Raw genomic sequence first — 17,629 nt, forward strand, 5'->3', positions numbered from 1 at the left:
CAGAGTCGTTGTTTTTTTTCCCTTCAAATTAACCAACACAATTTGTTAAAAAGGGGTATAAAATGTTTGATTTGGAAAATGAATGTCCTTTAGAATGGCAAAAACCATCAGAACAAACAAAGACTTCTGAAGGGTTGTAATCGTCAAAGTGAAAGGCTGCAATGAACCTCAGTGGTGTTGTAGGGGGAGTGGTTACTATAACATCAGCCCAGTCCACAGATTCTACAAAAAATCTACAGATTTTGACCAAGACTGTGTTTGACACATGGCAGGAATATCCACTGCAGGACTGATTTCTGTTCCTCCGCCACCCCAGCCATGGTTCACCTTCTTAACAGTTGATGCTCTGCCATCCCAGACATGGTTCGCCTGCTTAACAGTTGATGCTCTGCCATCCCAGCCGTGGTTCGCCTACTTAACAGTTGATGCTCTGCCATCCCAGCCATGGTTCACCTGCTTAACAGTTGATGCTCAGCCATCCCAGCCGTGGTTCGCCTGCTTAACAGTTGATGCTCTGCCACCCCAGCCATGGTTCGCCTGCTTAACAGTTGATGCTCTGCCACCCCAGCCATGGTTCGCCTGCTTAACAGTTGATGCTCTGCCACCCCAGCCATGGTTCGCCTGCTTAATTAACAGTTGATGAATATAATTTTTTCTACTTCCATTTTTGTTATTTAATGTGTTTTAGTTAGTATTTTTTTAGTTAGTATTTTCAATTTTAACATAAAATTTGGATTTGTACTCACAATTCAGCATGTTGTCACTTGTACAAAAAAACATTATTTCTTCTCTCTCTCTCAATTCAATTCAAAGGGGTTTATTGGCATGGGACACATATGTTTACATTGCCAAAGCAAGTGAAATAGATCATAAACAATAAAAAAAAAAAACATTACATTTCAAATGTCCTATTATGTCTATATACAGTGTTGTAATGATGTGCAAAGAGTTAAAGTACAAAATGGAGGAAATAAATAAACATACATATGGTGTTTGTTCTTCACTGGTTGCCCTTTTCTTGCTGCAACAGTTAACAAATATTGCTGCTGTGATTTACCCAATAGATATGGGAGTTTATTAAAATTGGATTTGTTTTCTAATTCTTTGTGGGTCTGTGTAATCTGAGGGAAATATGTGACTCTAATAAGGTCATACATTTGGCAGGAGGTTAGGAAGTTCAGCTCAGTTTCCACCTCATTTTGTGGGCAGTGTGCACATAGCCTGTCTTCTCTTAAGAGACAGGTCTGCCTATGGCGGCCTCTCTCAATAGCAAGGCTATGCTCACTGAGTCTGTACATAGTCAAAGCTTTCCTTCATTTTGGGTCAGTCACAGTGGTCATGTATTCTGCCAATGTGTACTCTTTGTTTAGGGCAAAATAACATTCTAGTTTGCTATGTTTTTTTATTAATTCTTTCCAATGTGTCAAGTAATTATCTTTTAGTTTTCTCATGATTTGGTTGGGTTTATTTGTGTTTCTGTCCTGGGGCTCTGTGTGGTCTGTTTGTGTTTGTGAACAGAATCCCAAGGACTAGCTTGCTCAGGGGACTCTTCTCCTGGTTCATCTCTCTGTAGGTGATGGCTTTGTTATGGAAGTTTTGGCAATCGCTTCCTTTTAGGTATTTGTAGAATTTAACGCCTCTTGTCTGGACTTTGATCATTAGTGGGTATTGGCCTAATTCTACTCTGCATGCATTATTTCGGGTTTTGCGTTTTACACAGAGGATATTTTTGCAGAATTCTGCATGTAGAGTCTCAATTTGGTGTTTGTCCCATTTTGTGAATTCTTTGTGAATTCTTGGTTGGTGAGCGGACCACAGACCTCACAAACATAAAGGGCAATGGGTTCTATAACTTATTATTCAAGTATTTTTAGCCAGATCCTATTTGGTATGTCGAATTTTATGTTCCTTTTGATGGCATAGAAGGCCCTTCTTGCCTCATCTCTCAGCTCATTCACAACTTTGTGGAAGTTACCTGTGGCACTGATGTTTAGGCCGAGGTATGTATAGTTTTTTGTAGGGCAACGAATGTTTATTTGTTATCCTGGGGACTGGACCTTTTTTGGAACACCATTATTTTTGTCTTACTGAGATTTACTGTCAGGGCCCTACCTATTACACTTGTTGCCAAGCCATTCAATACAGTCAGACACTCAGAAGCTGTCTCTCCAATAGCCTGATAAAGTAGACAGAATGCTCCTTGGACAATCCATTTTGATCGCCGGTAAGTCTCTACTCTTCTAATTTCTCTTTGTTTTTTCATCTTTTTCCTCTCTTCTCCTCTCAACCTCTAACGTGCTCCAGGGGTGCTGCTCCAGGGGGGCTGCTCCAGGGGTGCTGCTCCAGGGGTGCTGCTCCAGGGGTGCTGCTCCAGGGGGTGCTGCTCCAGGGGTGCTGCTCCAGGGGGTGCTGCTCCAGGGGTGCTGCTCCAGGGGGTGCTGCTCCACGGGGGCTGCTCCAGGGGCGCTGCTCCAGGGGTGCTGCTCCAGGGGGTGCTGCTCCAGGGGTGCTGCTCCAGGGGTGCTGCTCCAGGGGGGCTGCTCCAGGGGTGCTGCTCCAGGGGGTGCTGCTCCAGGGGTGCTGCTCCAGGGGTGCTGCTCCAGGGGGGCTGCTCCAGGGGTGCTGCTCCAGGGGTGCTGCTCCAGGGGGTGCTGCTCCTGGGGGTGCTGCTCCAGGGGGGCTGCTCCAGGGGTGCTGCTCCAGGGGGTGCTGCTCCTGGGGGTGCTGCTCCAGGGGGTGCTGCTCCAGGGGGTGCTGCTCCTGGGGGTGCTGCTCCAGGGGGGGGCTGCTCCAGGGGCACTGCTCCTCCTATGTGTGTATGTCGTTTTTTAATCAGCAAAAGGACACATTTATAAGGAGTATATTCTCTTGTCTGTTCTTCCAGCGCTGCAGGCCAGCCTCTTTCTGGGTAAGTCGAATCATACAGTGATTACGGATGGTATGTGTAGCTCGAGGCTGAAAACACTCATCGAGGTGACAGAGAATAAAAGGTGAAAGAAGATTTCTTTCCTGTTCCAGGTTATGGAATGTCAGAGATTCAACACAGGTTCCTGACGTGTGGTGATCCCAGCCTCCAGTGTGGTAAAGTAACTCCAGTGTGGTAAAGTAACTCCAGTGTGGTAAAGTAACCCCAGTGCGGTAAAGTAACCCCAGTGCGGTAAAGTAACTCCAGTGTGGTAAAGTAACTCCAGTGCGGTAAAGTAACACCAGTGTGGTAAAGTAACTCCAGTGTGGTAAAGTAACTCCAGTGCGGTAAAGTAACACCAGTGTGGTAAAGTAACTCCAGTGGGGTAAAGTAACTCCAGTGCGGTAAAGTAACTCCAGTGTGGTAAAGTAACCCCAGTGTGGTAAAGTAACTCCAGTGTGGTAAAGTAACTCCAGTGCGGTAAAGTAACTCCAGTGTGGTAAAGTAACTCCAGTGCGGCAAAGTAACTCCAGTGCGGTAAAGTAACCCCAGTGTGGTAAAGTAACTCCAGTGTGGTAAAGTAACTCCAGTGCGGTAAAGTAACCCCAGTGCGGTAAAGTAACCCCAGTGCGGTAAAGTAACCCCAGTGTGGTAAAGTAACTCCAGTGTGGTAAAGTAACTCCAGTGCGGTAAAGTAACTCCAGTGTGGTAAAGTAACTCCAGTGCGGCAAAGTAACTCCAGTGCGGTAAAGTAACTCCAGTGCGGTAAAGTAACTCCAGTGCGGTAAAGTAACTCCAGTGCGGTAAAGTAACTCCAGTGCGGCAAAGTAACTCCAGTGCGGTAAAGTAACTCCAGTGCGGCAAAGTAACTCCAGTGCGGTAAAGTAACTCCAGTGCGGTAAAGTAACTCCAGTGCGGTAAAGTAACTCCAGTGCGGTAAAGTAACTCCAGTGCGGTAAAGTAACTCCAGTGCGGTAAAGTAACTCCAGTGCGATAAAGTAACTCCAGTGCGGTAAAGTAACCCCAGTGCGGTAAAGTAACCCCAGTGCGGTAAAGTAACTCCAGTGCGGTAAAGTAACTCCAGTGCGGTAAAGTAACTCCAGTGCGGCAAAGTAACTCCAGTGCGGTAAAGTAACTCCAGTGCGGTAAAGTAACTCCAGTGTGGTAAAGTAACTCCAGTGCGGCAAAGTAACTCCAGTGCGGTAAAGTAACTCCAGTGTGGTAAAGTAACTCCAGTGCGGCAAAGTAACTCCAGTGTGGTAAAGTAACCCCAGTGCGGTAAAGTAACTCCAGTGCGGTAAAGTAACTCCAGTGCGGTAAAGTAACTCCAGTGCGGCAAAGTAACTCCAGTGCGGTAAAGTAACTCCAGTGCGGTAAAGTAACTCCAGTGCAGTAAAGTAACCCCAGTGCGGTAAAGTAACTCCAGTGTGGTAAAGTAACTCCAGTGCAGTAAAGTAACTCCAGTGCGGTAAAGTAACTCCAGTGCGGTAAAGTAACTCCAGTGTGGTAAAGTAACTCCAGTGCAGTAAAGTAACCCCAGTGCGGTAAAGTAACTCCAGTGCGGTAAAGTAACTCCAGTGCGGTAAAGTAACTCCAGTGCGGTAAAGTAACTCCAGTGCGGTAAAGTAACTCCAGTGCGGTAAAGTAACTCCAGTGTGGTAAAGTAACCCCAGTATGGTAAAGTAACTCCAGTGTGGTAAAGTAACTCCAGTGTGGTAAAGTAACTCCAGTGTGGTAAAGTAACTCCAGTGCGGCAAAGTAACTCCAGTGCGGTAAAGTAACTCCAGTGTGGTAAAGTAACTCCAGTGTGGTAAAGTAACTCCAGTGTGGTAAAGTAACTCCAGTGTGGTAAAGTAACTCCAGTGCGGCAAAGTAACTCCAGTGCGGTAAAGTAACTCCAGTGCGGTAAAGTAACCCCAGTGCGGTAAAGTAACTCCAGTGCGGTAAAGTAACTCCAGTGTGGTAAAGTAACTCCAGTGCAGTAAAGTAACTCCAGTGCGGTAAAGTAACCCCAGTGCGGTAAAGTAACTCCAGTGCAGTAAAGTAACTCCAGTGCGGTAAAGTAACCCCAGTGCGGTAAAGTAACTCCAGTGCGGTAAAGTAACTCCAGTTTTCCATCAGAACCTTCAGCTCCTAGTATATCTACACCTGTGCGCTGAGTTTCTTTTACAGGGCAGTTTCCCGGACACAAAAGTCCTGGACTAAAAAGCACTTTCAATGGAGATAATGTTCTTTTTAGTTGAGGAAACTGGCCTCATATGGTTTAGCAAGTGTTAAACCCACTCTATGTGTGTGTGTGTGTGTGTGTGTGTGTGTGTGTGTGTGTGTGTGTGTGTGTGTGTGTGTGTGTGTGTGTGTGTGTGTGTGTGTGTGTGTGTGTGTGTGTGTGTGTGTGTGTAGATGACGGTGTGATCATGGTGTATGGGGTCAAATTCAGCACTATTGAGAAGTCATCAAACGAGAGCCCTAAAGCCTGCTCCGATACAGAGGCCTTCAGCGGTGTGTCTAAGAGGTATGTACACACACGCATGTGCGCGCACACACACGGAAAGTACACGGAAAGTACACAACTTCAGTCAATAGCAAGCTCACTGAGTCTATAATGTTTAAGATGTTCTGCTTACAACATCGTTTATTTCCCAACTTCAGTGTCCTGTTGGCATGTTTCCAGCAATTTGACAGTAATCGGGCCATATCCACAAAGCGTCTCAGAGTAGAAAATGTGTCGTAAGTGCTGAGAATAGATACAATTTCCTCCTACTCTTATGGGTAGAAATAAAAGCTATGCCTGAAACCTCTTTAGTCATAAGAGTCCTACCTAGTCGACAGATACTGAGGAGACATCATGAGCTGACCTAACCAGTTCAGAGTTACCAGCAGGTGTGTTGATATAGAAAAAGTAGCCAGTGGCTCATAGAAAGGCAATTGCTTTGGAGATATTAAAATAATGTTTAGATACTCTCAGACCATGAGAAACAAGAGTCTCTGGTCTAATGAAACCTACATTGAACTCTTTGGCCTGAATGCCGAGCGTCATGTCTGGTGGAAACTTGGCACCATACCTACGGTGAAGCATGGTGGTGGCAGCATCATGCTGTGGGGATGTTTTTCAGAGGTACGCACTGAGAGACTAGCCAGGATCGAGGGAAAGATGAACGTAGCAAAGTACAGAGAGATCCTTGATGAAAAACTGCTCCAGAGCTGGGGCGAAGGTTCACCTTCCAACAGGACAACTACTCTAAGCACCAAGCCAAGACAATGCAGGAGTGGCTTTGGGACAAGTCTCTGAATGTCCTTGGGTGGCCCAGCAAGCGCCTGGACTTGAACCCGATCGAACATCTCTGGAGAGACCTGAAAATAGCTGAGCAGCGATGCTCCCCATTCAACCTGACAGAGCTTGTGAAGGCCTGCAGGGAAGAATGGGAGAAACTCCCCAAATACAGGTGTGTCAAGCTTGTATCGTCATACCCCAAAATACTTGAGGCTGTAATCGCTGCCAAAGGTGCTTCAACAAAGTACTGAGTAAATGGTGTGAATACTTATGTAAATGTGATATTTCTGAGTTTTTTCTCTTTATCAATTTGAAAAAAATATGAAAAATTTGTTTTGCTTTGTCATTATGGGGTATTGTGTGTATATTAATGAGGAAAAAAATACAATTTAATACATTAGAATAAGGCCGAAGGGTAACAAAACGTGGAAAAAGTCAAGGGTTCTGAATCCCCTCCGAATGCCCTGAATGTAACCACTCCCTGTATTAGTTCAGACAGATGGGAATCTTATCAAGAACAGCTTCACAGCAAAACTGAGCTGCACTGAATCAGGAAGTGGTCCTAAAACTGACAGCACAGAGAGGGGAAATGGAGAGAAATAACATAATGTTTTTAAAAACCTAAGTAAGGACAGTGTCCGTGGTGTTTTAGGTGTGTGACATTACTACTAATCATCCAGGTGTGATGGAAATGGGAAGTGTGATGTGGCGACCTCTGGCAGTGTGTGTGACCTCTGTAACTCCGCATACCAGAATAATATCTTCCTGGACGTTACCTATGGCTGCCTGGAGAGCAGTGAGTAACCTACACACACACACACACACACAGACACAGACAGACAGACAGACAGACAGACAGACAGACAGACAGACAGACAGACAGACAGACAGACAGACAGACAGACAGACAGACAGACAGACAGACAGACAGACAGACAGACAGACAGACAGACAGACAGACAGACAGACAGACAGACAGACAGACAGACAGACAGACAGACACATGCAAGCTCACACACACACTCTCACACACACACAGAAAAAGGCTGAATCCTTTTCTCTATATGATGTATGTGTGATGTGTTTGTATCAATCAGATTTTTGTCGTCCACAGAGAAGGTGACTACCTGTGAGGGTGCCGGTGTGGTGCATTTGGAATGTGGTAAGAAACAACACTGTGTGTCAATCGGTTTCTTAGTTGAGTTGACTCGTGAGTCTCTCATGCTCCCTCTTCGCTCTCTCTCATAGGAGACAGGGTGGTCTTTCTCCAGAAAGCACTGTATGGACGCACAGACAGCCGGACCTGCAGTCAGGGACGACCTCAGAGTCAGCTGACTAACACAAAGTGTTCCCAGGAAGGAACTCTGGCACTCTGGTCACAGAGGTACAAACACACAGACACACACACACACACCATATAGTGTGCAGAGCCAAGTCAAAACGCTCAAGATCCAAGTCAAATCCAGGGAGATCCCTCCAGATCCAAGTCAAATCCAGGTAGATCCCTCCAGATCCAAGTCAAATCCAGGTAGATCCCTCCAGATCTTAGTCAAATCCAGGTATATCCCTCCAGATCCAAGTTAAATCCAGGTAGATCCCTCCAGATCCAAGTCAAATCCAGGGAGATCCCTCCAGATCCAAGTCAAATCCAGGTAGATCCCTCCAGATCCAAGTCAAATCCAGGGAGATCCCTCCAGATCCAAGTCAAATCCAGGTAGATCCCTCCAGATCCAAGTCAAATCCAGGGAGATCATTCCAGATCCAAGTCAAATCCAGGGAGATCCCTCCATATCCAAGTCAAATCCAGGTAGATCCCTCCAGATCCAAGTCAAATCCAGGGAGATCACTCCAGATCCAAGTCAAATCCAGGGAGATCCCTCCAGATCTAAGTCAAACCCAGGTAGGTCCCTCCAGATCCAAGTCAAATCCAGGTAGATCCGTCCAGATCCAAGTCAAATCCAGGGAGATCCCTCCAGATCCAAGTCAAATCCAGGGCGATCCCTCCAGATCAATGTCAAATCCAGGCAGATCCCTCCAGATTCAAGTCAAATCCAGGGAGATCCCTCCAGATCCAAGTCAAATCCAGGTATATCACTCCAGATCCAAGTCAAATCCAGGTAGATCACTCCAGATCCGAGTCAAATCCAGGGAGATCACTCCAGATTCAAGTCAAATCCAGGTAGATCCCTCCAGATCCAAGTCAAATCCAGGGAGATCCCTCCAGATTCAAGTCAAATCCAGGTAGATCCCTCCAGATCCAAGTAAAATCCAGGCAGATCACTTCAGATTCAAGTCAAATCCAGGTAGATCCATCCAGATCCAAGTCAAATCCAGGTAGATCACTCCAGATTCAAGTCAAATCCAGGTAGATCCCTCCAGATCCAAGTAAAATCCAGGTAGATCACTCCAGATCCAAGTAAAATCCAGGTAGATCACTCCAGATCCAAGTCAAATCCAGGGAGATCCCTCCAGATCCATGTAAAATCCAGGTAGATCCTTCCAGATATAAGTGAAATCCAGGTAGATCCCTCCAGATCCAAGTTGGAATTTGACATTTTTGAACGTTCTCAGGAGGTCAGGAGGCTCCGTCAAATCCGTCCACTAGGGTGCGAACAAAACAAGTACCTGGAGCTAGAACCCAGGTCAGTATGACAGACTGCTGCTGTTCAGACCACAGCACCATCCATCCACATTTAGTTATCAAGTCTTAATACATCGCAAAACTTAACAGTGTAGTCATTTTTCTGTTTTTAACCTTAATGTAACCAATCAGAATGATTGTCTGAAGTTAATCTTAGAGTTGTTTATGTCTCTAAACCCTGATATGCCTAAACCCTTAACTTAGGCCACATCGCCACTAGGGGCAACGCTATTACCATCAAGTAGGCTTCCATTTAAAGCAACTTCAAAATTTGACGTTTGGAGAAATGTGGACAAACGTGTAATTTTGCAGTGAGACTGTGAGAGCTTGTTGATCAAATCAGCATCAAGTACAGGGGCTCAGAGGGCTCGGAGGCCAACCACTCAGACAAGCTCCAGATATCCGTTTTTACAGGTTATGTTGGAGTTGTGTTGTGGCTTTGTTATGGTTCTACTGGTGTTGCTCTGTGGTTGTACCAGGTGTGACGGGAAGCAGATGTGTGAGGTGAACATGAGAGTGAATCAAATCTCAGACCCTTGTTACGGAACCTACAAATACCTGGACGTCACCTACATCTGCCTGCCTGCTAGTCAGTATTCTCCCTCTGGCGCTCTCCCTCTCCTGTCCAATGGGCTTGTCGTTCACTTGATACCCCGCACAGGTTGTTGTCCACTGCCATTCCACTTCTGACACCTATAATGTACTTGAACAATAGACAACAACCTGTGTGTGGTGTCGAGTGAACAACTAGTCAATTGAAATGTGCTTGTGCATGATACAAAGTAGTCAAGACTTATCATGAATGGAGCCCCACACTGTGTTGTCACAATCTCTCCTTCCCTCCCACCTCTCTTTGATTACTCCTCCCACCTCTCTTTGATTACTCCTCCCACCTCTCTTTAATTACTCCTCCCACCTCTCTTTGATTACTCCTCCCACCTCTCTTTGATTACTCCTCCCACCTCTCTTTGATTACTCCCCCCACCTTTCTTTGATTACTCCTCCCACCTTTCTTTGATTACTCCTCCCACCTCTCTTTGATTGCTCCTCCCACCTCTTTGATTACTCCTCCCACCTCTCTTTGATTACTCCTCCCACCTCTCTTTGATTACTCCTCCCACCTCTCTTTGATTGCTCCTCCCACCTCTTTGATTACTCCTCCCACCTCTCTTTGATTACTCCTCCCACCTCTCTTTGATTACTCCTCCCACCTCTCTTTGATTGCTCCCCCCCACCTTTCTTTGATTGCTCCCCCCCACCTCTCTTTGATTGCCCCCCCCCACCTTTCTTTGATTGCTCCCCCCCACCTTTCTTTGATTGCTCCCCCCCACCTTTCTTTGATTGCTCCTCCCACCCTCTCTTTGATTGCTCCCCCCCACCTTTCTTTGATTGCTCCTCCCACCCTCTCTTTGATTGCTCCCCCCCACCTTTCTTTGATTACCCCTCCCACTTTTCTTTGATTGCTCCTCCCACCCTCTCTTTCTTGCTCTTCATCCTTTTCTTTACCCCCCCATTATCTCAGCAGCAGGGCTGATGTTGTGTCTCAGCAGCAGGGCTGATGTTGTGTCTCAGCAGCAGGGTTGATGTTGTGTCTTAGCAGCAGGGCTGATGTTGTGTCTTAGCAGCAGGGCTGATGTTGTGTCTCAGCAGCAGGGTTGATGTTGTGTCTTAGCAGCAGGGCTGATGTTGTGTCTTAGCAGCAGGGCTGATGTTGTGTCTCAGCAGCAGGGTTGATGTTGTGTCTTAGCAGCAGGGCTGATGTTGTGTCTTAGCAGCAGGGCTGATGTTGTGTCTCAGCAGCAGGGTTGATGTTGTGTCTTAGCAGCAGGGATGATGTTGTGTCTCAGCAGCAGGGCTGATGTTGTGTCTCAGCAGCAGGGCTGATGTTGTGTCTCAGCAGCAGGGCTGATGTTGTGTCTCAGCAGCAGGGCTGATGTTGTGTCTTAGCAGCAAGGCTGATGTTGTGTCTCAGCAGCAGGGCTGATGATGTGTCTCAGCAGCAGGGCTGATGTTGTGTCTCAGCAGCAGGGCTGATGTTGTGTCTTAGCAACAGGGCTGATGTTGTGTCTTAGCAGCAGGGCTGATGTTGTGTGTGCGTTGTGTTTTCAGAGACCAGTATCACCTGCGAAGGCTCAACCAGCTCCCTGGACTGTGGTGAGCACACGATTACACCCACAAACACCCTCACCTAACATCCCCCTCAGCCCTCCCCCTGTGTAGGTAAGGGTGCAATTCAATTATCGTGTGTGTGTGTGTGTGTGTGTGTGTGTGTGTGTGTGTGTGTGTGTGTGTGTGTGTGTGTGTGTGTGTGTGTGTGTGTGTGTGTGTGTGTGTGTGTGTGTGTGTGTGTGTGTGTGTGTGTGTGTGTGTGTGTGTGTAGGTAAGGGTGTGATAAAGGTGTTTCATGCTAGAGACGGCTCTACCTGTTCTGCTGGACGCCACGAGCTCAGCAACCAGAACTGTCTGCAACCCAAAACCCTGGACATTGTCAAACAATGGTACACTCTCCCTCTCTATCCATCTCCCAATCTCTCCTCTCTGGTTTGGGGATGTCAGTGGTGTTGAAAGGTGGTATACAAATATCCCCCCTGTGTGTGCATGTGTGTTACAACTGTGTTATAAATGTGTAACTCTGCAGGTGTGAGGGAAAGAGTCAATGCACTGTGGGGCTTGATCCGGTCTTCGGGGACCCCTGCTACGGAACCTACAAATAGAGATTGGAGATTTCCTACACCTGTCTGGGAGTATGTGAGTACAAAACAGCTATCAGCTAAGTGCGGAAGAAGAAGAAGAGAGGAGATGAGGAGTGGAAGGAGGTGAGGAGAGGAAGGGGATTAGATGAGGAGAGGAGAGGAGGGAGGAGATGAAGTGTAGATGGAGAGGAAAGAGGAGAGGAAGGAGAGGACGGAAAGGATGGAGAGGATGAGAGGAAGGCGATGAGGGGAGGAGATAAGGAGGGGAAGGTGAGGAAAGAGAGATGATCAGGAGAGGAAGAAAAGAAGATGAGGAGATGAGGAGAGGAAGGAGAGGAGTTGAGGAGATAAGGAGAGGAGTTGAGGAGATGAATCAAGAAGAGCAAGGAGAGGAGATGAGGAAATGAGGAAGCTACTGTAGACTATTGAGATGGTAGAGAGGAGAGTAAGTTACTGTACTGTTAACATGATACAGAGGAGGAGATGAAGGAGAAGAGGATGGAGGAGAGGAAGAAGAGGATAGGGGAGATGAAAGAGAGGAAGGGTGGAGAGGAGGAAGCCTTTGTTGGTGATTGAAATGTTGGAAAGGAGATGAAGCCACTGTAGACTATGGGGATAGTAGACAGGAAGACACTGTAGACTATGGAGATAATAGACAGGAAGCCACTGTAGACTATGGAGATAATAGACAGGAAGCCACTGTAGACTATGGAGATAGTAGAGAGGAAGACACTCTAGACTATGGAGGTAATGGAGAGGAAAACTCTGTAGACTATGGAGGTAATGGAGAGGAAAACTCTGTAGACTATGGAGGTAATGGAGAGGAAGCCACTGTAGACTATGGAGATAGTAGAGAGGAAGCCACTGTAGACTATGGAGGTAATGGAGAGGAAAACTCTGTAGACTATGGAGGTAATGGAGAGGAAGCCACTGTAGACTATGGAGGTAATGGAGAGGTAGCCACTGTAGACTATGGAGGTAATGGAGAGGTAGCCACTGTAGACTATGGAGGTAATGGAGAGGAAAACTCTGTAGACTATGGAGATAATAGACAGGAAGCCACTGTAGACTATGGAGACACACCCTCTGACTGTAACCTACCTCAGCCCCTACAGTGTAATGATGGCCTGGCTCGGCTGCTGCCACTTCCTGTCCTCCTCCATCGGTGAGTCCTGTCTCCTCTACTGCTGGTCTACATATGAACCCACATTAAGTGGTGTGATAAACACATGGCTGAATCTTTTTATCTGTGTTTTTCTTTCATTCAACAGAAGTATTCCGATTGGATGCCCTTTTTACTCTGGATTTACTCCATAATCAAACACGATGAATCACTGATAAATCAACTAAGCAACCAATCAATAAGTCAATGTGCAAACTAGTGACTGTATGTTGTTGTGTAGCCAGCTCATGTTCAGACCAGTGTTTTTAGAGAACACAACCCTACTTATGTTAATGATTTGGATGTTAACAAATATGTTACAATTAAAATAAAATGAATGTGAGGCAGCTGAGAAATTGACTTTTTCTTCTGAGACTGAGAACGTTTTCCTTAACGTTTTACCATGTTAGTAGTGCCTGACTCTAGCCTGGAAGACTATTTACATTAAATGGTTAAATGGACACTTTTGCATTGGTATTACACACTTCAATACTCTGGAAGTGATTTTGAAATTTTCCGCATTGACTGACCTTCATGTCTTAAAACTTCTTAGTGATAGGCGTTCTGCTACCGTTCAGTTGGCGCCATCGATTTGAGTCATCTACTCGTTCAACATGCAGAGACTCCGAAAATCTACCCCTAAACTGTCTTTCAACAAGTCAAAATACGTTTCCATTTACTCCTCAGCTACCCTAAAATGTAATCAAACTGTAATATTTCTTACGGAAGAAGTATGTTCAATAGGAAACTGATTTTAGCAGGTGCGTACTGTCTTCATGGTGCGCCCAAACACGAATTTCCAAGACTGTGTCTCTGTACTAAAACTGATATTTCTTATTCGTTTTTGAAGTTACAAGCCTGAAACCTTGAACATTGACTGCTGACACATGGTGGAAGCCATAGGAATTACATCCAGGGAGCTAATTTTGGATATGACCTTTTACTTGCCTTTCTAAGAGGATGGTCTCTCAAAAAAAAATTGTTTGGTTTTTCTTTGGATTTTCTCCTACCATATCTATTGTGTTATATTCTCCTACATTATTTTAACATTTCTACAAACGTCAAAGTGTTTTCCTTCCAATGGTACCAATTATATGCATATCCTGGCATCAGGGCCTGAGCAACAGGCAGTTTACTTTGGGCATGTCATTCAGACAGGAAGTGGAGAAAAAAGGGGCCAAGAATTAAAGGAATGATGGACTGTCATTTCTCTTTGCTTATTTGAGCATAATATGGACTTGGTCTTTTACCAAATAGGGCTGTCTTCTGTATACCACCTCTACCTTGTCACAACACAACGTATTGGCTCAAATGCATTAAGAAGGAAAGAAATTCCACAAATTAACTTTTAACAATGCACACCTGTTCATTTAAATGCATTCCAGGTGACTACCTCATAAAGCTGGTTGAGAGAATGCCAAGAGTGTGCAAAGCTGTCATCAAGGCAAAGAGTGGCTACTTCAAAGAATCTCAAATATAAAATATATTTTGATTTGTTTAACACTTTTTTGGTTACTACATGATTCCGTGTTATTTCATAGTTTTGACGTCATCACTATTATTCTACCATGTAGAAAATAGTAAAAATAAAGAAAAACCCTTGAATGAGTAGGTGTGTCCAAACTTTTGACTGGTACTTTATATAAACCCCTTCCCAAAAAACTGTTTTCCACTGGAGGGAATGCTCAAGGTCCTTAAATATATTTAGGCTACTAGCAAGGCCCCCAACATTTTGAGATACCCCTACCCGAGGCATAGCAAAACACAACCACTGTCACGCCCTGACCGTAGAGATATTTTTATGTCTCTATTTTGGTTTGTTCAGTGTGTGATTTGGGTGGACATTTTATGTTCATTCTTCTAGATTTTCTATTTCTTTGTGTTTGGCCGGGTGTGGTTCTCAATCAGAGAACCGAGGGCCTCCAGTCCGGAGCCTCCAGCGAAGCCCTCCAGTCCGGAGCCTCCAGAGGCGCCCTCCAGTCCGGAGCCTCCAGAGGCGCCCTCCAGTCCGGAGCTTCCAGAGGCGCCCTCCAGTCCTGAGCTTCCAGCGAAGCCCTCCAGTCCGGAGCCTCCAGAGTCGCCCTCCAGTCCGGAGCTTCCAGAGGCGCCCTCCAGCCCGGAGCTTCCAGAGGCGCCCTCCAGCCCGGAGCTTCCAGAGGCGCCCTCCAGCCCGGAGCTTCCAGAGGCGCCCTCCAGTCCGGAGCCTCCAGAGGCGCCCTCCAGTCCTGAGCTTCCAGAGGCGCCCTCCAGTCCTGAGCTTCCAGAGGCGCCCTCCAGCCCGGGGGTTCCAGAGGCGCCCTCCAGTCCGGAGCTTCCAGAGGCGCCCTCCAGCCCGGAGCTTCCAGAGGCGCCCTCCAGCCCGGAGCTTCCAGAGGCGCCCTCCAGTCCGGAGCTTCCAGAGGCGCCCTCCAGTCCGGAGCTTCCAGAGGCGCCCTCCAGTCCGGAGCTTCCAGAGGCGCCCTCCAGTCCGGAGCCTCCAGAGGCGCCCTCCAGTCCGTAGCTTCCAGAGGCGCCCTTAATAAGCTCATATAACCAAATATTGCAAGCTCTGATATGGTTAAAATTTGGATAACAAGTAGTCAGTTGTTTTCCCTACATACACTAACAAACAGCATTAGGGTAACTTAATACATTTAGGAAATATAGACCTGTAAATATAGACCTGTAAATATAGCTGTACATGTAGACCTGTAAACATAGACCTGTAAACATAGACCTGTAAATATAGGCCTGTAAATATAGGCCTGTAAATATAGGCCTGTAAATATAGACTTGTAAACATAGACCTGTAAATAGACCTGTAAATAGACCTGTAAATATAGACCTGTAAATAGACCTGTAAACATAGACCTGTAAACATAGACCTGTAAATATAGACCTGTAAATAGACCTGTAAATAGACCTGTAAATATAGACCTGTAAATATAGAGCTGTAAATAGACCTGTAAATAGACCTGTAAATAGACCTGTAAATAGACCTGTAAACATAGACCTGTAAACATAGACCTGTAAATAGACCTGTAAACATAGACCTGTAAACATAGACCTGTAAATATAGACCTGTAAATATAGACCTGTAAATATAGACCTGTAAACATAGACCTGTAAATATAGACCTGTAAACATAGACCTGTAAACATAGACCTGTAAACATAGACCTGTAAATATAGACCTGTAAATATAGACCTGTAAACATAGAGATGCAGCAGACGATACAATAAACACAGAGATATCAACTGAATATTTACGACGAATATAAGCTTTACTTTTTTGTAACTGATTAGTAGACATTTTACAAGTAATGTTGCTCTCATTCAGTGCTGTATGGTCATGCATGACAATAATCCATATAGTTACACATGTATTTTAATGTTGTGACTATTGTAATCTGATCTAAGGAAAGCAAGTGGGCTCAGACATCAACATAACATCTTTTAATTAATCAGGGGGGCACCACAGATGATCTTTGGGACCACCCTGGTTTTGCCTCAAATCCAATATGGCTGCCGTATGATTTGATATTGAGATAAAAACGGCTGCATTGGCTCTTTAAAGACACAATAACACAATACAAAATAAATAAGGGCAATTTATACGCAGGTAAAGGTGTCTTAGTCTCATCTTGTTAGCCATATTGGATTATGAATCAAATTGATTTACACTTGTTTTACGCAATTCAGAAAAAATGCCTTTAATTTACATGTTTTTTTTACAGTACAGGTGACTTAACTCCCATCAAATGGTATTACAGTTTGATTGAAGTTAAATCAGCTGCCAAGGCAGCAGTTACTCTTCCTGGGGTCTGGCTAAATTAAGGCAGTTATACCATTTTTTAAACATTACAATACATTCACAACAGATTTCACAACACATTAAATGTGTGCCCTCAGGCCCCTACTCCACTACCACATATCTACAACACAATATCCATGTGTACGTGTGTGTATGTTATCATGTGTGTGTATGCATGTGTCTGTCCCTATGTTTGCGTTGCTTCAAGGTCCTGCTGTTCCATAAGGTGTATTTTTATCAGTTTTTTAAAATCTGATAATACTGCTTGCGTCAGTTTGTCATGACTTTTCCCTGTTGGGTGGGGGTCATAAAACACCCTTTCTCTCTCCCGGGGAAACCCCCCCACCGGTTTATGACCCCCTCCATAAATACCAAATCTCTCTCTATCCACTCTTTAGAATGGACTTTGAAAATCTTTTCTTACCACAGAGATAGACTTTGCAATACTGTAACATCAAAAGGTTGGGGAATGGAACAGTATTTCTGTAATCCAACCAGTTGAAAGTGTCCGTTGGTACTTAAAGGATATGATGTCAGATCATTTGTTGTCTGAGACATGATTACTGATGACAGGACAACTTAAATTGTATATTGTAAAGTCTACACATCCTAGTTATCAGATTTACATGTAAATGTTGCAAAATTTATATGATTGAATATGAAACTATTTGTGAGAAGATGAAATGTGATTTTAGCCTTGTAAATGAGAGAATTGATTTCATAGTATGTTATGTTCAATCAGTAACCCCGCCCACGGGAGCACAGACATTGGTTGGAAATGATGAACCAATCCCCTTCGCCTCTCCAGTACAAAAGTCCCCGTGAGCTGCGCGAACTGATTATGGCAAAATGGTATGACCTTTGAACTATTATTCACTAAAGAAGAAGTGATACATCCTAGACGTCGTGTTGTAAATGTACGTGACCTAGGAAAGGAGAGACAATCTCCTCAGATTGACAGGGTACTTCAACGTGACCAGAAAGATTATTCAAAGGACAATGGTGATCTCTGCTGGACAAACCAGTCTTCCATCTTCGACCCATCTATTGAAGCGCAGCGCAGCTCAGAGTAAATATATATCTTGCATTTTCCTTTCCCCGAATGGGCGGTCATTAGAATGCATAAGATTCTGTATTTACGGTAGCATAGCTTCTCAAGATCCGA

The 17,629-nt window shown here is 45.2% G+C and overlaps 1 protein-coding gene across 2 annotated transcripts; it reads left to right on the forward strand.

The window, feature by feature from the left end:
- The first annotated feature begins 2,135 nt into the window (after positions 1-2,135).
- LOC139534717 (L-rhamnose-binding lectin CSL1-like) lies at positions 2,136-13,019 on the forward strand. Of its 2 annotated transcripts, XM_071334107.1 has the most exons (13): positions 2,136-2,224; positions 2,885-2,908; positions 3,019-3,081; positions 5,306-5,417; positions 6,857-6,972; positions 7,291-7,338; positions 7,425-7,560; positions 9,297-9,406; positions 10,927-10,971; positions 11,198-11,315; positions 11,456-11,565; positions 12,617-12,675; positions 12,782-13,019. In XM_071334107.1, exons 1-11 carry the CDS (start codon positions 2,194-2,196, stop codon positions 11,529-11,531), a joined length of 879 nt encoding a protein of 292 aa, XP_071190208.1. In that variant the 5' UTR covers positions 2,136-2,193; the 3' UTR covers positions 11,532-11,565; positions 12,617-12,675; positions 12,782-13,019. The 2 variants fall into 2 exon arrangements, with proteins under 2 accessions (XP_071190208.1, XP_071190207.1); XM_071334106.1 differs by lacking the exon at positions 11,198-11,315.
- The last annotated feature ends 4,610 nt before the right edge of the window (positions 13,020-17,629 follow it).

This window comes from Salvelinus alpinus, chromosome 11 (assembly GCF_045679555.1).
Source record: "Salvelinus alpinus chromosome 11, SLU_Salpinus.1, whole genome shotgun sequence".
Taxonomy (NCBI): Eukaryota; Metazoa; Chordata; class Actinopteri; order Salmoniformes; family Salmonidae; genus Salvelinus; species Salvelinus alpinus.

What these genes read in the sequence shown, in the direction of transcription:
- LOC139534717 (XM_071334106.1), top strand. Translation starts at nt 2,194, where the DNA reads ATGCTCCTTGGACAATCCATTTTGATCGCCG. An exon ending in TTCAGCGGTGTGTCTAAGAG is followed by an intron (nt 5,418 to 6,856) that starts GTATGTACACAC and finishes CTAATCATCCAG; the next exon opens with GTGTGATGGAAATGGGAAGT. An exon ending in CTTCCTGTCCTCCTCCATCG is followed by an intron (nt 12,676 to 12,781) that starts GTGAGTCCTGTC and finishes TTCATTCAACAG; the next exon opens with AAGTATTCCGATTGGATGCC.